This window comes from Lacerta agilis, chromosome 5, assembly GCF_009819535.1.
Source record: "Lacerta agilis isolate rLacAgi1 chromosome 5, rLacAgi1.pri, whole genome shotgun sequence".
Lineage (NCBI taxonomy): Eukaryota > Metazoa > Chordata > Lepidosauria > Squamata > Lacertidae > Lacerta > Lacerta agilis.
In genome coordinates, this window is record NC_046316.1 from 28,846,554 (window position 1) to 28,868,103 (window position 21,550).

Genomic DNA, 21,550 nt, shown 5'->3' on the forward strand with positions numbered 1-21,550 from the left:
ACCCCCCACCCACTGTGCATCCCTCAATCAGCTTGGGAAGGACTGGGGGGCAAGGATACCTCCAGAAATTGTTCCTTCTGGAAAGCAAAAAATGTTTGCACTGATAGAACACATGAATCACCACAGCACTGTCCAATCAATAATGTACTCTGATTTATTAATTTGTTTTTAAAACATATTTGGCAAAACACATATTTGAAGTGGAAGGCAAGACAGGCAATACTTCTGGGGTGGGGATATTTGGCCTTCCGAGAAAACATGAGTCAAACTCTGCCCTTAATATGCTTTCGACTCATAGCTCCCCAACTATGAACACAGTAAAATTATGAGCAGGTGGCAATCTTAGTTCAAAAGTCACTAGCATGAATTTCAAAGAGCTTGGCTAAACCCAGAATAGTACTTTGCTCAGTAGCATTTGTGCACCCCAGTTAGACAACTATTTCTCTGTTAAGTCATGTAAAACTGACCATTGGAATTGTGACATGAAAGAAGGAGGTGAATGTTCAGTGATGTTATCCATGCCACTAATGCTTATGCTTCAATACCATTTTTCTGTGTGTGAAAATATGTGATAATCTTAAGCAATCATTGCATAGCTTCCTTCTCCAAAACTAAAAAATATATGCTACATATAGTTAAGAGGTAAAATTATATGCTGGTCTTTCTGTTAATTTAATAGAACAGAACTTTCCCCTCAATCCTTAATAATTTGGATCTTGTTGTGTATCATTTCAGATTAAAGAAGCTGCATAATCTTTTTTTTGCGGGGGGTGGGGGATGAGTGCTTAAGATTGTATGCGTTTTGAGTTTGCTGTAATGCCTTTCTCTTTCAGTCCCCGTTGACCACATCCAGTTTTGCTAACTGCACAATACTACAGAATTCAATGTTATTTCCATTTCATTGGCAGCTCAGGCAGCTAAGCACATATTTGGGAATAGTTTGCATTCAACTTAATGTGAATTGTTCCTGAGTAAATATGCATAGGAGTAGGCTGAAAATATCTGGGAGAAAATGATGTACAGTATTTTAAAACTTTAGGTCTTCACTAGTTCAGTTCAGCAAAGACTTGCCAGGAAAGAAGCATCCCAAGTTTCTCTAAGCGTGTTTAAGAAGAGACTGCATCTTTACCTGTAACGTCTTAATATTTCTGCTTGCTACTTGACAAACACGAAATTCAGGCAAGGAAAGCAGTTACCCTTTCCCAAGAAGATGCATAACACCTTTTCAATTAATACACTGTATCATTTAGTAATTCATACAGAGAGACACCTTAAATGTTCCTCTGGCTCCTTAGTTCTGTGATGCGATGTTTTAATGGGTGTTAATTAAAATGTGTTAGCTAAATATTTTTTTAAAATATCATTTTTGGGGAATAGACTTTGCCTGTGAAAGGACACTTCATGGCCGCACTTGGATAACTATGTTTATTGTGAAAGGAATGAGTCCAAGCAAACCTCAAGCTCAGGCGCTTCCCTCACCCCTATCCAGCGTGTCCAAAAGGACACAACTGGAAAACTTTGTTTCCAATTTCAGTTAATCATGGTTTAGTGCATATGCTTTGAACCTCCATTTCCACCAGCCAGCATGGCCAATGTTCAGGAAAGATAGGAGTTGTAGTCCAAAACATCTGAAAGACATTACATCTTATTGGTCTTATTGCAAAACAAAAACAAAAAACCCCAGTTTCAAAACCCAAAGTTTGGACCTGGTTTTCTTGGACCTAGGTTTGCCCCTATCACAATATGCAGGCATTACATATCATGGTCCATGGTAGTTTTAACTCAGCCATTAGACAATCTTATGTTTAGACAATGGTATGTTGAGATAATCATATCAGTTTAACAAGCCAAGATGCAAGCAAACGTTTTTGCCCATGTGGCAGAAACAATCGCAACCAACAAGAATCTAATAACAATAATAATTCATTATTTGTACCCCTCCTATCTGACAGGGTTTCCTCAGCCACTCTGGGCAGCTCCCAACAGAACTAAAAGCACAATAAAACATCAGGCATTAAAAAGCTTCCCTATACAGGGCTGCCTTCAGATGTTTCCTAAATGTTATATAATTACTCATCTCCTTAACATCTGATGAGAGTGTGTTCCAAAGGGTAGGTGCCACTACTAAGAGGGCCCTCTGCCTGGCTCCATGTAGCTTCACTTCTCACTGTGTGGGAACCACCAAAAGGCACTCAGTGCTGGATCTCAGTGTCTAATTTCCCACCTTCTCATTTTGTCAGAAACAGGAAACTACAGTTCAGAACAAGTCAGGAAACTAAGGCAACTTAATCTGAACAGGGAAGTTCTCTGTTAATAGTAATCTATGTGTATTTAAAGTTGTTTCAAATGTGTTAAAAACAGCTGGAGGGACAAACAGGCCCCAGGGTTATTTTAAGAAGTTACTTAAGGAGCTTGTTGGTTTTTAAAAAATGCAAGCAAACACTGCATGTTCTGGTAGCATTTGGGTTTATCTTAATGTATACATGCTTCTTTTGTAGTCGTTTTTAATTCTAAAAGAGAACTTGTATCAGATTGGTGCTGTTATTTTTCTAAGATTGCATTTGTTGTTTTATGGTGTAATTTCGAGGTTTTAATTATTAAACACAGCCTTGATTTTTTTTTGGACAAGCAGGATTAAAAAATAGACCAAATAAGTAAATTCACACTCATTTAAAAATACTACTTAGCTATAGGACAGCTCTTACTAAAAGTAGCTCTTAAGGAATTCCTATGTAATTACACAACATTTTTTTTAAAAGAAAGAATTCCAATGATTCTGTGAACAAGATATTTAATTTGGAGAGATCCACAGCACAATCACCACATCGGGCAATGTATCCTTGCATCTAATTTTAAGAGAAATCCCAAGGCAGAGTCTCTGCTGCTAAACACAGCTAGAGAAGCATGATGCAGAAACTGAATCTCTAGAATCTCAGATGCCGAGGTCAGATTACATCTTCCCCATCCCAAAATTCTACCCATAGCAACAATAAGTCTAAACTAAAAAATAAATAAAAAATGAGCAGGGTGGGAGCGCCTGGTATTTGGATCAGTTGTGCTTTAATTTAGCTGTAAAATTATTTAAGAGAGACAAACCTTCATATGAAGTATCACAGCTTTTAAAGCCCTCTCTTCACAACAACAATTACTAGTAAGGCAATGCCCCAATGCAAGTCAAAAAACTGGAACAATCCCACAAAAATGTGAGTATTGATCATTTTAAACCAGAGGTTTATCCCACTGGAACAACAAAACTACTTCTAAAGGTATCAGAACCCTAATCTACCTTTCCCTTTAAAAACTGAGTTCATTAAAGAACTTTGAGTTCATTGGAACTTTAACTGGTGGTCTTCAGAGGCTAGAAAGAGAAATGTAAATGTACCCACCCTTACAGCAAAAGAATAAATATCCATCACCATTATTATTTTTTAAAAAGCTGCACCTGAAATGCAAGACTAGCATTCTACAGTCAAGAGGAAAAACGAAACAAGACACCAATGTCCCAAGACCCTTCACAGGCAGCAGGAACCGAGCATGCAAGGGCAAAACCCTTGCAAAGAAAGCAAGAAGAGCCTCTTTAAAAAGGACAGAATATATTTTGCATTCCCCATTACCGGTCTCTCTGAGCATTCGCAAATGGTTCTTGCACTTCCGTTCAAACAAATTATTTCTTGCACCATCATATCGCCATAGTTTATTCTTTCATTATATATCTGCTCACAATGCTGAAGACAGTTTTAAATCTAAAGCGCTTATAAAACAAAAATCCATGAGAGAAAAAATACATTTGGTTTCTTAATGTATTTTTATGTATCAGAGACTGGAAGGTGAATGGCAGAACTGTCACTGAGCTTTGAGCATTCTCAACAAAATTATAATTTAATCAATACAGTGGTACCTTGGTTTGCATATGTCTTGATTTGCATACGTTTTGGATTACAAACACGTCAAACCCAGAAGTGCATGTCCCAGTTTGCAACTTTTTTTTTATTACAACCCTTTTTTATTATTACGAACAAAACCATTTTGGAGGCCCCATTGACAAAAGCGCGCCTTGGGTTACAACCTGTTTTGGTTTACAAATGGACCTCTGGAGCGGATTATGGTTGTAAACCACGGTATCACTGTAATAAGTAAGCAAACTAGCCACCTTCAGTGCTTCATTCCAATGTGGAAGATAGCCCTGTACCATTTCACTGGAGAAGCTACCAAATTTATCATGCCAGGCTGCCACAGCTGCTGTGCTTTGGTGTGCCTTCTCTATTTGCATAGGGAGCCATGGCTGGACCAGATCGCCAGCAAATGGAGTGCAGTGTGATAGAACCCACCCTTGCAGAAGCCATACCGGTTCTGTTTCAACAAGACTTATTCTTCTATACACTTGGTACTCCACTCTTTAATAATGTTTTCCCCAAACCTCCCTGGAACAGATGCTAAGCTAACCAGCCTGTAATCTCCTGGGTACCTATTTAAAAATTGGTATTACATTGACTAGTTTCCAGTCTTCAGGGACTGATCTTAGGGGGAATGTGACATAGTTTTGTTAGAGGACTGGCCATTTCACATTTGAAGAACTCTTTAAGAACTCTTGAGTGGAATCCACTCAGACCCAGATTCGTCAGCTTTTATTTTGTCAATAAGGCAAGCTTAGTCCCTTGTCACCACTATTTGCCTCAGTTCCTCAGAAGCCCTTCCTGGGAAAGTTAGTTTAGACACAGAGATATGCCTTATATCTTCTGCTGTGAAGAAAGATGCAGATAATTGATTCAGCTTCTCTGCTATCTCCCCATCTTCCTTTAGCACACCTTTGGCTCCCTTGTCATCCAAACACCCAATTACCTTCCTAGCTGGTCACCTGCTAATAATGCATACTAAAAAAAAAATGTTGTTGGTCTTTATGTTTTTAGCAAGGTGCACAGCCTTACAGCCTTTCTGTCAAAGTTTGTGTTCCTTTTTGTTCTCATTTGGACAAGACTTTCACTTTCTGATTGCATTTCTAATTGCAATTCAGTGCTTGTCAGTACAGATGTTCAGATGTCAGTGAGTGAAAGAGCCTCTCATAACAAACTTCCAAAAGTCTTCAAGTGCTACTGAGGTAATGCCCTATTTGCTTAGAGCATAATCCTTCATATTAAAGAAAGAAGTTCCTCAGGGGAATGTTCCGTCACAGCTTCCTCAAGAATACACACGCTTGTCAAGAGAGACATCTCAACACAGTGCTGCTTCAGTTTGAATCTGTGCAGCCTTATTTAAGAGAATTCATCAGCATGCCGGACTCTTCTCACTTGAAAAATCCTCCAAGGCATCAGAAGTGCATTCCAGGCATAAACACCAGCAAATGTAAGAGTTGGAAAGCTTTATAAAATGATCACTGCATTTAATTAGAAGAATATTTTTGTCATTATCCTGCTTTTTCCTCAATTCCCTCAGTACCTTTCAGTTAAAATCATATGGTGAGAAGCACAGGGAATGCATTTTAATAAGCTGAAGTATTAACTGCAGCCAGACAGGCTTTAACACTCTATTTACCTAAGGAAGACCCGTCCTTGAAAAGTTTCTACACTATTGATTACACTGAATAAGTTATACAAAATAGGTAAATCACTATATCTGATTAGCTCACTCCTCATTCATGCAGTGTGCTACCTTTCAGAATGCACATAGCTCAGTCTCTCTAGCCAGGTGGGAAAGGCCCCCACTATCAGCCTCATCCATGTGATTCCAGGGCTTCTAACATTAGTGAAATTGTGTGGCAGTGAATCCTGAGATGATGTGGGAACACAGGACTTTGGGATCCTACCTCGGTGTGATGGACTCGGACTCAGAACCAGAGGAGTCTCAGTCTGCACCGGATCCTCTGCCTCAGACATCATCTGAACCAAGTCTGAGGCCTGATCCTGAAGAGCCCCAGTCTGCACAGGTTCCCCTGAAACAAGCCCCAGCTGGGCCAAGTCAGGGGCCTGAGCCTGTCCTGGCTCCAGATACAGAGAATAACTCGTTGCCGTCAGCTGGGTCATCACTGACAGCTGCTCCACTACCGGCTGGGTCAGGAGAGGCTGAGGCGGCCCCTGGGTCTAGTCACCCACCGGCGTCTCCCGAGCTGCAGAGACTCAGGTCTGAGAGGAAGAGAGACCTGAGTACTCGCAGGAGGAGTGCTCACCTTCGGGCGAGACAGAGTGGTGAGTCATCAGGGGATCGGGACTGGCCATTACCTTGTCAGAGATAAAAGGCTGTCGGGACCCTGCCTCAGGTTGCAGGAGCAACATTGCTGTTTGCCAGATTCTGCCTGTGATCCTGTTCCTGACCTTGCCTGGTTTCCTGCCCTGTATCCTGCCTTGGCTTTGCTGGACTGACTCCTCGCTGACTCTTTGGACTCTGGGCCGGACCCGGTACTTCCTTCTTGGCTTACGCTTGGGACACTTGGGATAAAAGGAGAGCAAATTTAGGGTTGTACTGAATGCACCCTTGCATTTAATGTGCAGGGTTTTTTTATGCAAATTGCATAAATTGGGAAGGCTGATTGTTTTTGAGATCACAGGCAGACAGAATTTATCTGCAGTGGGAGGAAGTCCCCCATTGGCACTAGGTTCAATACCAGCTTCAGAAGGGATTTTCTGCAGGACCACAGCAGAGGAAGAAAGCATGAAATTCCCCAATTTGCTCTGAATTATGACACACATAATTTTGTGTTGTGTTTTTTTTTAAACAAAAAAAACTGCACATTAAATTTCTAAGAAGTATTTGACACTTTTGCATGTGACACTGACCACAAATTAGCCTTCCTCAAACATTCGGCTAATGACCATGCTGACTGGGGTGGATGGTAGTTGCAATCCTACACAACCGGAGAGCACTAGATAGGTAAAGGCTGGTATAAACTACAGTTTGGAGAGAACAATATGCAATATGTGGGTTTGCGAGAAATGTGAATCCCTTCCCTGCCCTAGGAAGGGAGGAACAAAATGGGAGAGTGCCTGAACTGTGTACACCTGTATACAGCTCATACAGAAGCTAATTTTCCTAATCATAGTTATGGCTACTGATGCATGCTAAAACAGCGATCATCGTGTCTAGCTCAGCCCAAAACACCTCGTTTGGAAGGCATGGTTGACTCTCTCATGACACAAATCAGAGGTAGCTATCTCAAGGAAACTGATAATGTAAGCTGATCCTCTATCACTCAGTTATGTTGAACAGAATTCAGCCACCTGTTTCATCTTCAAGTACTTTGTGGCAGATAGATTAAGATAGCTTCATAGTGCAGGGATATGTGGTGAGAATTAGTTTACGCATAAAATTTGGAATTTTAATGTAAATATGCCCATAGGCCAATATCTCCCATTCACACAAAATATAAATTAAATATTTGTGAAAAGCATATTTGCCACACTTTCTTATGAATAGAAATACAATTGTTTGATTTTATTAAACCAAAATGGAAAAATAAACCATTGCTGCTCAGTAAAAAAAAATGATCACAAAAGGAGAAAAAAATTAATGTAGCATCTAGTTGGTTTACCAAATGTTAAGTAATTCTGCGCTGAAATGACTTAATACTGAACTCTTGCGACAACCTTTTTATTGGGAAAAGTTAAGTTTCCAAGTTTTTAAAAAATTAAGCCATTTTAGATTTCAAATGATGAAAGCCAACAGTCTTTTCAAGGTAATGGGGGAAATAATATATACTGTCCCTTTTAAAAGGTGCACATGGGATCTGAAGCACAAATTGGTTGAAGCACATGCTGACAAGTCAGTACCTGCCAAAAATCCTGATGAGAGGGGGGAAGGTTAGGAAGAAAGGGAAGAAAATGAGCAAAGGTTTGGTTACGGAAACAAAAGCAAAAAACAAAAAGAAAATAATTACAAACTGTACATCTTAAGAGGAACCACAGAATAAAACAAATAAAGAAAAAGACCCAATTCATGTCTCAGGAACAAGATACTGCTGCACACCTTAGAACCAAGAAATAAAAGGAGGCACAAAAGGTCAGTGAGATTTAGGAGTTACCTGCCAAAACATAATAAAAATTAAAATTAGTAGTTACTAAAATAAAGGGAAAGAGAAAGAAAGACTTCCATAATTCCATCAGTTTATGCCAACAAAATCCAATATGCCACAAAGCTTTGACAAGAGCTGGGAAGTGGTAGAAAAGAGGCTGTTCACAGATATAAAACAATGTTTGGAAGAGCCTACAGCATCCTCATATTGCAAGCACAAACCCTTAACAATATATTTGCTTATGCTTAAAAAGAGATGAGTCTTCCCTGATAGGTAACATCTGTATTGGGCCTGAGGCACAAACCAATTAACCGCTGCAGTTAAAAATTAATGGCCAACCCCAGGTTAAAATCTAAGATCCAAATATATCACGGGCAGCTGTCCAAGTCCTCCTGTAGGACTAACATCCTAGGAATGAGCACTAACAGCTGAACTTGAAGTGGACTGTAAAGGGCACAGGCACATTTTTTGTCAATCAATACTTCTTCCTGGAAGACAGAATGGCCTAGTTCACATATACGCTAAACCATGAGCGTGCAGGGCTCCTGGACAGATTGCAGGTGCTTTGTTCCTCCTCAATCCTGGTGCTCTACTGAAGTGAGCTAAGCCATGGTGTGCCTCAGTGTGTTGTCCATGCTTGAGGTTCATCTCCTTCCAAACAAGCCACCAGCTGTAAGCACGGTTTATTCTTGGGTTGCAGCTGGTGGCTTGTCTGGAGTGAGACAAACCATAAGTCTGGGTTTAGGAGACATGCTGAAGTCAAACCATGCCTTAGCTCACAAAAGCAGCAGCAAGAACTGAGAAGGAATGAAGTGCCCATGATCTCCTCTCTGAGAGCCAGCACACTTGTGCTCAGCATTTCATGTACAGCTTTTCAAGCTGCTGTATATTGTAAAGGCAAAAGCAGCAGTTTCGTACATATTGACATGCACGGCTCACAACTAATGCATTCCGGATTTGGGTTTTCCATGCCCAAGAAGCCACCCTAAATCAATCAGAACAATTTGCTGAAGCAAACAAAAAGGTCTGGAACGTGACTGAGAGAGGGAGAGCAAATGCCCGCTGTATATTCCATTATGGAAAAATATGTTCTTTTAAGCAGCCCAATGGAATCTCTCTCAGGTTAAGTCCTTAACAGTTCGAATTTTCTGTCTGCGGTGTGGTACAGTAAATAAATATGCAAAGAAACACCCGACAGAGCACATCTTTCACAAAAAAAAGTTCATCAAAAAGAGCTGAAACAATTCAGCAGCACAAATTCAAATTATCTGGATAGATTCAGTAGGATTGGTGGCATTGGATATATGCACATAAATAAAACCAATCTGTAGCAAGATTGAAAATTTCAAAACAGCCAGTCCGCAGGGGCAAGAAAATATGCTTAGTATATATTATTGCAATGTCAATTAGCCACCTTGCCCTCAGGCATATCCTTGTCCTCAACACTATAAGCAGCAGGATAGACTATTGCATTCAAGATTATATTCAAAACAGTCATAAACAAAGTCTTGATCACATTCCAGGATAACCAAGAAATAGAAAGCTATACAAATTAAGGTGTTTGGCCATGCAGAGAGGATTGATGCCCTATTCTCCAGGCCCACCCATATTTCTGCCATCACTGTTGTGACAGCAGTCGACAGCAGCTTAAACTGAGAGCAGCTCAGTCCAAGCCACAGCTACTATTTGCCAAGTCAAAAAGAGTCCTTCCTCCCCTTCAGCTGGCCAGGAGCAGAGGCAGATGGTGACACCATCCCATGTGTGCAATGAGCAGAGTGGGACGGGAAGGAAGAGACCAGTTCCACACCCTACGGCTGCACAGTTTGGCTGAGCAGAAAGATGGTTCCCCTCCCCTCCGGAGGCAGGCTGGTGGGAATGGCAGTCCACCTCCAGACTGAGCAGAGCGGGCCTGCCTCCGAAGAAAGGGTGGGGAGAGCAGCCAAAGCTGTATTCTGGATGTCAGCTCTTAAAAGCGCAGCAGCAACTGTGCACTTCATTAAAGTGATAGGTCAGCCCAGTAATAAGACAAAGCAGGAAAGCAGTAAGCAAATTTGCCTTTGCCTGAGAGTGCTGCTCAATGAAATAAAGAGCAGGAGGGACAAGGAGGCAAATGCAGCTTTGGAATTCTGCATCTCTTTCTTATACATATAGTGAAAGAAGTTAAAAAGAGCTCAGGGAGGGGAATTCCACCTTCCCATTGATGGTATTTGGAGTTTAAAAGTTCAATTTAACACTGAATCACTGTGGGAGGAACATGTTTTACCCTAGATATAATATTGCGAACAGAGCTATGTTTCCTGCAGGAGATACATGATTTGAGAGGAAAGATCCTAGTTCTACCGGTAACTAAGATGGAGAATGCAACAAGCTGTGCTTGCTCTCGTTTGTCGGCAGTGGAGACACAAAGGATGTCTGCTCTCCCAAGGTGAGGAGGAAGGAGAAAATGAGGTCAGCAACTGCAAGAGTATCCATCTAGCCTGAAGGAAGGTCAGCACAGGTAAAAGGGCAGTCTAAGAAGCTTGGAGGTTCCTTTCTCTCTCCCCATGCAGATGCATCAGCCTCTAGCGCAAGCTGACTAGCATCCAACACCCATTCTGATTTTTAAGAGAGACATAAGGATTTCATACACTGAATTTCTATCGCAGGTGAAAAGAACAACACTCAGACGAAATTCTCCCAAATGAGAAAGGAAAGTGCCAACTTTGCCACAACTATACTTTGGAAACTGCAGCTAAGTATTAAAATTAACCGTAGAATCATAGAGTTGGAAGAGACCACAAGGGCCATCCAGTCCAACCCCCTGCCAAGCAGATCAGACCGTGCTAGATCAGATCAAAGATCCACCTAGACCAGCGTTCTGCTCTCACAGCAGCCAGCTAGTTGCCTATGGGAAGAGCTCTGTTTTTAATTTTTAGATATGGTTCCACATTCTTGGTGCTGCGCAAGCTAGGCCAAGAGAGGCTGTTTAGAATCTCAAATTTAGTCCCCTTCTCTGTGGTGGCCCATAAAAATCCCCACCCAATCCCTGCTATATTCACCTCCAAAATTAACACAGCTTTGCTTACTGCTAGACAGTTTCACAGACAGAGAGGAGAAAATAAACATTTCCTTAGTAGCTAAAATGGTAATTAGCATGCACCCACAGGTTTAAGAATCTCACCTTCCCATCATAGCGTTTCACCACAAACTGATCAAGTCCGAGGTCTAAAAGAAACAAGAGAAAAGCAAAGGTTTTATGTAGTGCTGATTGAATGTTATGAAATATATTCACATGGTTCAAACACATTAAGCTCTAACCAACCAAAACATTGAAAGTACAGGAAAGCTCAGCTTAATAGTAGCTTTATTTTATATCTTATGAAATGTGTACAGATCTGGGGAATAGTAGCTATAGCTATAACAAGACACAATGGTGGTGCCACACCTTGCTTCTCTTAAAACTTAATACACAAGTTATTTCTCTACCCTTCCCTACTACCTTATACATTAACCTCTGTCCTTCAATATTTATACTACCCTGCCTTAAGCAACAGATGCCATTAACAGATTTCAAAATTGCCATCAAACTTTAAGTAACATTCATTTCATACAAGCTGAAAGCAACTGATGGTCTATGAGCTCCAAACTAAGTGGGTAGAAAAGGTAAATTTGAAAGATGCTGAAGGGAGAAGACAGTAATCAATAGTTAATCTTACAGAAGGAGATGAAACTAAGGAGCAGATGCAGCAGTAGATAAAGGTACTAGAAATGTTGCAGTAACCTGCCATTTGCCACCATGAAATACAGTGCCCACGAAATGGTGTGCTGTGGGGGAGCAAGACCAAATGGGTTATATTCACCATTCGCAGCCTTGAAGCTTCCAGCATGGACTCAATCCATTATACCAGTGTTCTACTTGCGGTAGCTAAATTGAGGAAGAAGCCATGCATGGCATTTTCCCCATCACTGCAATCAAGATGCAACAAACTGGAACCTCAGAACCAGGAAGAATAAAGTTGCTGACACTATTCCGCAAATGCTGGCAAAAGAGCTTGTGCGTGTGTTCAAACAGTGCTGCAGTATGTAGGCCATGGGTAGGCACAGTAAGGCCCGGGAGCCGGAGCTGGCCCAATCGCCTTCTAAATCCGGCCCGTGGATGGTCCGGGAATCAGTGTGTTTTTACATGAGTAGAATGTGTCTTTTTATTTAAAATGGATCTCTGGATTATTTGTGGGGCCTGCCTGGTGTTTTCACATGAGTAGAATGTGCACTTTTATTTAAAATTTGTGGGGCATAGGAATTCATTCATTCCCCCCCAAAAAATATAGTCCGGCCCCCCACAAGGTGTGAGGGACAGTGGACCGGCCCCCTACTGAACAAGTTTGCTGACCCCTGATGTAGGCTCTATAAGCCATTCTCATGCTTCTGCTGGAAGCTGTTCTGCTTGTGCAAGAGGGTCCTCATCATCTTAGGATGCAATTTTACCTTTTCCAATCAACAGTCGAGCGTTAGATGTAAAATAGCGTTCCAGAAGCAGAGTAAGCTCTGCAATAGATTGTCAGGGGTTCCATTTGTTTTGTTGCACAGAAGGGTGGGCAAATGACTTTATCCATCAGATTTAAGGGTGAAAAACTTGCTTAAACACATACAAAATTCAGCTGAATCCCAGAATGAATCAATTGTTTTTATTACAGTTCAACCCTAATTAGAGCTAGAAGCCAGAACAGAAAGCTTGGAACAACAGAATATGATGAAGTATTTGAGAAAATCACACAACATTGACTTATGAACCAGTAATCAGAGGAAGAGAGATGAAAGAAATTTTGACATTGCATTGGTTGGTTGGTTCGTTTATTTGTTTGTTTCATGAAATTTATATACTGCTTGATTGGAAAAAAAACAACCTCAAAGCAGTTTACAAAAAGAGAAACAATAAAATCGAGAAAAAATCACAACCATGCTTTATACAAAAGTTAAAATACTAAAATAAGATTAAAATTACTTCAACTTTCTAAGCATCTGGGTAGGCTTGTCTAAACAAGAATGTTTTTAGCAGGTGCCGAGAAGAATACAGCAAAGGCATCTGCTGGATCTCAATAGGCAGGGAGTTCCAAAGTGCACACAGCACTGTTAAGAAACTGACAGCTCGTAAGTTGCTATTCCTGTTTACTATATTACATCCTGTTTAATACAACCCTAAATGTTAGCAGATTTTGTATGGGGGAAAGAAGCAGCAAGGATCAATTCTGTGGAAGAACAAGTTTATGAATAAGTTCTATTACTATAAACTTAACTCGCATAAATAGTTACTGGGTGATTTAAGACAAGACTTGATATGGTATAAACAGCATGGAACCTCTGCAACATTGGAAACTTGAATAAGGTCCAGGAAGGGAAGACCGAAAACAATTCAGTGAGGATAAACTAATCCACTGAGCAAATACACTCCAACTGAGAAAAACAGAATGTAGAACCAGCTATGTTTGAGACAAAAATGCATGTTAAGAATTTCAATTTCAATCAACAACCTGGTCTGTTTGTTATGTGGGAAGAATATGATCTGTATACTTAGAATAATTTGATTCACAGCATATGAGAAGATAGATTACCACCCTGCATATTTTGTTCTGTGTTATCACCATTGCCTACAAATCAGACATTTCATTATTCATAGCTAAGAGAGAAGATAGGACTTGTATGGAACAGCCATATTTGGCAAGATGCTTGTTAATGCCCATTTAAGCACTAAAATGTCTAAAATGTAATCTACTACACTATTAGAAAGACAAGGGAAGCCAATTAAGTTTTTTGATGACCAAATTTTACACATTTAAACACAAAAATGGGAATATATTCTTGAAATATGGAATGGTTTTCATGAAGATTAAATTCAAACACATGGCAGTATAAGTATAATCAGTGCCATTAAATCACAAAAAAGACCTCAGCAAGATACCTACAGAATGGCTATGGAAGGCTGTTGAAAAACCAATTGTGTAAATTTAGACTCTTACATTCATGGTGGATATGTCTTCCAGTTAAACGATCTTGGTAGATGTTTTAGAAGTAATACACCAGATCTGAAGTCAGCAGAACCCAGTGATAGTTTTGCTGAAATGGTTGAATGAATAATGGTTGGGGGAAAGTCAGCCAGATGGGCGGGATATAAATAAAAGAATTATTTATTATTTTTATTTTTATTATTATTATTACTACTACTACTATGCTCTACCACTATGCATGAGCCATGTGTGTATGCAGCACCAATTCCGTTCTACTCAATCATCTCTCCATTATGAGTTTAGCTTCCAAATTGGCATATTACGGTTAACACCTAGGGCTGCAATCTTAACACCACTTACATGGGAGTAAGCACTATTGAATTCAATTGGACTACTTTTGAATAGACATGGTGAGGATTACCACCCAAGCCAGAACTGGTAAGCAACCATAGCCATGCATATTCAGTCTATTTGTATTTTACTTCTTTTCTTTCTATATACACATATACAAAAAGAATTCCAAATAAAATTTTAAATAATGACAGTGTTGTCTTATTACTCAAGATTGGCAAGATGTGGGGAACAGGGAGAGAAGGGGAAACCAGCAGCCGTTGATCAGCAAGGCAGATATATATCACTGCCACCTGTTTATGAGTAAACATGATAAAATGCTTCCCATATATTCAGAAGTTCATAATGGTCATGGTGCAGGAAACAGAGTTATTAATCAACTAAGAAGATCTCAGACTCTCCTAAGCCAAGGCAATAAAATCTCCACTGTCATCAGCTTCATAAGCTGAGAAAAAAAGTTATAAGACTGTCAAGCAGTGCATTCGATTTGTGGATGCTGTGCTGAAGAACGATCACCAGAGTACATTGGGTTTTTTTTTTTTACTTTTGCATGTTCAAAGACACAAACTTTTTAATGGTAATTTAAGTTGAATGGGAGAGTGAATTTGTGCTGTTTCTTGCTATTTTATACAATGCCCTCTGTGCATTTTGCAAAGAAGAATAAGTTTCTACCCCAAGCAGCTTACAATTTAAAAAAATCATACAAAATGGAGACAAAAGGAGAGGGAAACTGAGAAGAATTTGTGGTTATTTCAGTTGCACATGCTTAGGCTTAGTAGGATATTGGAATTTGGGGTTTGTTCCAAAAGCATCATAGAAAATAAGCTTTGTTTGATGATGCTCTTGTGAGCACACGAGTCGCCGATAAACTAGGCCCACGTAGTCCTGAATTTTGTTTTAACAGTGGTCCATCTCACGTGGTACTCACGTGGTTTGACAAAAGACCTTCCCAGATGTCATGTTCCCAGCATTTGGTATTCATAAATGTATTCCCTCTGTACAGCAAAATGCCATTTACCAATCATGAATAATTGCTGCTGATAGACCTGCACTACCACTAGATTTGTCTAAATATTTTAACAGGAAAAACAAATTTTAATATGGAATGCTTTTTATAGCACATGAGGGACAAAAAGTGCCCTCCTGTCATTTTAAACATGAAATGCCATTTCTTAAAATCCTTAGGTTGGCTTCATGTATGTGCCTGGAACCTACACAAGCTTCTTCTCCTTACCTTCAACTTTGTCCTTGGCCTTGTCCCTCCTCATAACTCACCACCTACAGACCAAGACATCCCTAAGTTTGACTTTTGCTTGTCCAGTCCACATGTGTGCAAAGGTCTCCTGCTCCCTCAAATGACTTCTCTGCAGCTTTTTAAATTATGTTTATATCCCAGTTTCTTTGAGGTGGTAGACATGGTTTACCCCATGCTCCATTTTATCTTTCCAACAACCCTGCCAGGTAGGTTTGGCTGAGAGATGGTGACTTGCCCAAGGTCACACCAGTCAGCTGCATGACTGAGTGGGATTTGAACCTTGGTCTCCCAGGTTCAACACTCTAGCCCAGGGGTGCCCAAACTTTTTTCAAAGAGGGCCAGATTTGATGAAGTGAACATGCCTGAGGGCCGACCAAAATTGTTGAGCTTAATGTTACCCCAGAGTTCTTGAGTTGTTGGGTTTTTTTTTTTTTTGGTTTTTTTGTTAAGGACTGAACTTGTTGAGCTTTTTTTAGGATTTTATCCCAATAAATAAACTGCCACAGGGCCAGATAAAACCAGCTGGGCGGCCGGATTAGGCCACCAAAACAGACTTTGGACATGCCTGCTCTAGCCGCTATACCAAACTGGCTTCATATCTACATGGGACTGCCTCTGCACAGAGCCACAGGTCTTGCTTCACTCATGAAACCCACCTTTACAGCACAATCCTATACATATCTACCTGGAAGACAGGTCCATTATGTTTCATAAGCCTTCCTTCCAGGTAAAAGCGGATGGCACTGCAGCCTAAATACATTTGCTTGGATATTGTAGGGTTTTCAATAGATGACACTTACCCAACAGGGTAATTAGAAGAATGAATAACTGAGTATCATAAAACACTTCATATACTTAGTACCATGAAGATTAAATTTCTGTATTCTGCCGTCAAACAAGTTCTAAAGAACGTTTATTTTTAAAACAGCTACTTCTGCCCAAGATATATAGTCTTTAGGGAATGTGCATAGTTCACTTAAAGCATACTAAACAAAACTACTGTAGTCTAAAGTGAATCAAAATGCATTACTAACACACGGCACTTTCATAAGCTTAAAAAAATGACAGCAGTTGTGTTGGATATTTCAATTTACTGGCTTCTCCTTAGAAATGCTTAAGTAGAGATCAAGAGGTATACAGGAGGTTTCAGAGAAACTACTTGGCAATGGTCCTTTCACAAGAGTTATTCAAAATCTATCAGACAGTAACCCCAGGTCACTAACAGCCTGTGTTTTACATAGTAAAGAGCCCCTCTCAGATCTTAATTACTTCCCCGTAAGCATCCCTTCCCTCCTAATACCTGCTCCCTCACATTTTCTCTCAGTAAAGCCTGTCGTTATTCTGTAATAACTTACCTCTAACCATATGTCTGGAGCAATTGCATTGTCTCGAGACAACAGCTAACATCCGTATGTTTCAATATGGGTTGCACCAGCAAAGTATTTCAATGACCAATTAGCTCCACACAAGCAAAGCCAAGAATCTCACAAACCTCATTTAACCATCCTGATTTGGGAGAGAGAGAGAATTCTCTCTACTTCTCAACTGGGAGAAATTGTCAGCACTTGAAGTCTGAGCAAAATGTAGACTGGGGGAAGTTTTCCTGGACTGCACCTCCATGTTATCCATGTGGAGCAGATATAATGTAGTGGCTAAAGGACTTTAACTATATAGAAGTTCCTGGGTACAACTCCCAGATGGCCTTATGCAAGTCCACCCCTTTCAGCCCCTGCTCTTTACCCATCTGCCATTTGAGGATAACATCACTGGCCTAGCTTACAGGGGTGCTGGTATGTGTTTTTTAAAAACTCCAGTTAAAATATGTGAAGCTCTTTGAAGCTTTGCATCTTTTAGGTCTACATAAAACCATATGAAGAGTCTCAAAATACTTTTCTCTTTGCAACACCATCTCATGGACCTGTTCTATAATAGCCAATGGAGAATGCTTCTTGTTTTTTCTTTAATTTGTTTTTGGAAGGGCATATTCTAAGATGTTTTGTCACCTGAGCTGCCAAGCCTAGAGATCAGTGATGGCCTACAGTTTTCATAAATTTAGATTCCCCCCTCACAACAACTTCCAATATGACAGGGAAGCGTCCACTTTGGTAGCCTTCAGCTAAAAGCAAAATTATGAGTTGAAAGTCTGCATAATTGGCTTCTCTTTCCATCTACTCCAAGCTCTGTCTTCAGGGGAGAAATTTGTTTCTGCTACTGCAACTTTTCAGTATTCCCTGCAATTAAGTTGCCCCCTCAACAGCACCCAACACTGGGGGGGGGGAGGCCCTTCAGTACCTAAGAGGCAACCAAAGCAGCTGAAAATTAAATCATCATCCCTGAGCCTCATTTCAGGAAGAAATAGCCACAGTCAATATCTCTACATAGAATTTTACATTTTATATTGATAGTTGACAAATTCAATTTAACAAATGAAATAAGCCAATCAGCTTTTTAAACAGATTACAATAACCAAGAATTCACTTCTGCATAATCACATATACTTGCTATCATTACATACAAGGTCACTTACTTTCTGGTTGCTTTTCATTTGGAGTTATAGATCTCACAAAATCTTGTGGGGTCATAAATACTTCTGATTCTCCATGCTCACTTATTACTTTCAAGGTTGCAAAATATCGAAAGATTTTATCTGGAGTTGAGTAGGCTCGGATCCTGTTTTCATACTCCATTACCTAAAAATATAGAGAAAGAGAACATCAGATCCCCTCAAACAGCACAACTATTTGATTTGACACGTGTAGGTAATTCTATATACAACCCCTGCAAAATGCTAACCAATAAAACAACTTACTACATACAGAAAAGGGTATTGTTATTGTTAAACACCGACCCAACCAAATACTTTGGTTCTTCACTTTTCTTTGGGTCCTTTACCACTATAGTCTCTTCTAAGCCCTCAAGGATGATGATTTCAACAAGTCTTTATTGGTCTGTGACCAAAATCATTCATTCAACAAGTCCATATAGTGTACATCAGTAAAAAGTATTTCCCTCTGTTCCAGTAGTGTGGAATTTAATAACTAGCAAAACTGCCATTGTGACAGGCAGGGGGTGTTGAAAGGGCTGGTATATTAGACCCAGGGATGCTGTCCATGTCTAAATAATGGGGACACATGGCACATATACATGATATGGAAATCATCCACTTATATGGGAAATATATTGGGGGCTAAAATTGCTCCCTCTTCCTGATGACCACAATGTCTGGGACAAGTTGCAGGTTCAGACCCATCTCAGCTGTGCCAAGATTGTGTTCACTGGCCATGCTAGAGTGTGACTGAATGGTCAGAACTAGTTGTTAAAATGTTGCATTTTGAACATTAAATGTTGTGGTCCTTGCACACACACACACACACACACACACACCCCTTTATAACTCATTTAATTCCATTTATGAATGGCTTCCCATCAAATATTCTGAATCACTATAACAATAAAAATCACCAGCAATATAAGAAACCATGTCAAATATAAAAAATTTCAAATCCAATTCAGGTACACAGCCTGGGATAAAAACTTTATTTAAAACTATTGTTGGGGGGAGAGAAAAGGTGACTGTCTGATACAGAACAGAAAAGATTTCATTACCCAGGTCCTATAATGAGTCAAACAGCTTTCCCTAAGGCCATTCATCAAATTCATGGCATATGTGAAAGGGGTACATCCCCCATGCAGACGCATGATTACTTTGCCACATCAGGCCTTTAATCAACCAAATGGCCTTTTTTCAAAATGCTCTCACTTTTAAATGTCCACCTCCACCAGGATTTGCACATTAGCTTTAAAGACTCTGGTTAAGGGCAGAATGAAAGTGCTTGACTGTTTCATAGAAAGTGGGGAGGGTGGGAGTGACTATGCATTAGAAAACTACCTTCAATCAATACTCTACAGTATATTTTAAAGAAATTCAATTCAAGGCACATAGCAGCAGAGCAAAACCACCTGAAAGTTCAGCTTACATCAGATTCCCATCTTTTGCATTCTTAATAAACTGCAGCTTAAGGTCAGACAAATCAACTGAAAAAGGAAGCAAGTGCTAACAACTCTTCCAGCTGTTTATCTTAATTTAGCATGGATCTAAGCCTGGCTAAATTTTGAAAAATAGGACAGGGAAAAGCTGACACAGCAGTTTCATGACCAATTGCAGTATCTGAAGTCCTCTGTAGCCTAGCTGTGCTTTCTCACTGCTGTTAAAATCCAAATCATTCCACGTTACGGACTGTACACACCTTATGCAACAATTTGATTCAAAACTTTGCAGGAACATGAGTAAGTATCTGCCTGTTGCTGTCACTTACTGCAGTCGTACCCTACCTCTCCTTCAAATAACCCAGGATGTACATGGGACGTTACCTATTTTCTGCTCACAACACCCATTGAGGTAGAGTTAGGCAGAGAGGTCTTGACTGGTGCAAGGTCATCCCGTGAACATCGTGGCAGAGCAGGAACTTCATCCCAGATCCTTGCAGTCTAAGTGTAACACAGTATTGTCTACAATGGCTTCTTGTATACCTGAAGGAGTGTTTCCACCTCCATCCTGGACACTGAGATCCAGCACCAAGGGCCTTCTTGGTAGTGGCACCTACCCTGTGGAATGCCCTCCCATCAGATGTCAAGGACATAAGTAACTATATAACCTTTAGAAGACACCTGAAGGCAGCCCTGTATAGAGAAGCTTTCTATTTTTTTAATGTTTTTATATATGTTGGAAGCTGCCCAGAGTGGCTGGGACAACCCAGTCAGAAGGGTGGGGTACAAACAATAAATTATAATAATCATCATAAATATGAAAAATACCGAGAACTAAGAGGACAGCAGAAACCCATCCACTGTGTTTCCTGAATATTACAAGAATACTTCTTAACAGATATCTTTGTCAATTGCCTAAATGGGAAAGAAAGCAATGAGTATGCAGCATACGTTTTACTGGAAAAGCAACCATAGATGTTGCTGAACTAAAACTCCCGTCAGTTCCAGCAAGCATGGCCAGGGATGATGAAAGTCATAGTTCACCAATATCTAGAGAACCAACGTTTCCCCACATCTGTCCTAGCGCAACTGTGTGCCCTAGAATCCACTGGAGTTCCATAGCAGACCACGCAGGAAAGGTTTCCAGAAGGCTGAGGAGTTTGAAGAGAAAAATGGCTGCTAACTTAAAACCCACACAGCTTGTCCCATTTTAAAATGTTTCATTTGGCTCACAGAATCTTTAGGACGACAATGTGCAAAGCCAAGAGAGGGATGCCAGCAATCTGAAGTTCCATGCTGCACTGTAATGACAGAGATAAGTTAACATTTATTTTCATTTGGCAGCTTCCTGCAGTGCTGTAATGGGTAACAGGGTTAAAGAAAGATGCTCTAACATCTCACCTTTTGGCAGTGCTCTAAGAGCACAACTGTTAATTCAAAATAAAGGGACCGTGGGCTACTCTGCTGGACCACAGAGGGCAACAGAAGGGGCCCAATGCACAAGCGCCATCTGTTGTGCTGTTTTAACACTTGAAAAATAAACCTGAAACAAGATCAAACTCATAAGGGATATTTCAGTCTTCAAAAAGGGACAGAAATTTGGCTTTGGGTATTTGTACCTTCTGCATCTGCAGCTCTTTCAGACAGTCCAAAAAGGTTAACATACAATCAGTTGCCTAATCAACAGAAGGCACCATAGGTACAAATAGACCTTGTTAAAATATATTCATGCTACAATATTAATATCAAATCAAGACTTTATCACAGGATCACAGAGAAGAAAGGATAACTTAAAAAGTAAGCACAATCAAGAGAAAAACATGACAGACAATAGACTCCTTGACTTCCAACATCAATGAACAGTTAGATCAGCAGCGTTTGAACCACCCAGACCAGTAATATTCCTCATTTTCAGACTCAGGGCTTACTTTTAATCCTAACTTACAACACTGGAACCATTTTATTTATTTGACTGTA

The 21,550-nt window shown here is 40.2% G+C and overlaps 1 protein-coding gene across 6 annotated transcripts in view; it reads right to left on the reverse strand.

Annotated features, from left to right (window-relative positions):
- The window catches only part of MICU1 (mitochondrial calcium uptake 1), a 131,640-nt gene that overhangs the window by 66,497 nt on the left and 43,593 nt on the right, over positions 1-21,550 (reverse strand). For 4 of the 6 annotated variants that reach the window (XM_033149118.1, XM_033149119.1, XM_033149116.1 and 1 more), the window contains exons 4-6: positions 18,114-18,276; positions 11,160-11,203; positions 7,758-7,769 (exon numbers count right to left, since the gene is read on the reverse strand). In XM_033149118.1, the coding sequence (XP_033005009.1) occupies positions 7,758-7,769; positions 11,160-11,203; positions 18,114-18,276 (219 nt within the window). The remainder of the gene's footprint in view (positions 1-7,757; positions 7,770-11,159; positions 11,204-18,113; positions 18,277-21,550) is intronic. The other 2 variants (XM_033149122.1, XM_033149120.1) reach the window with 1 other exon arrangement.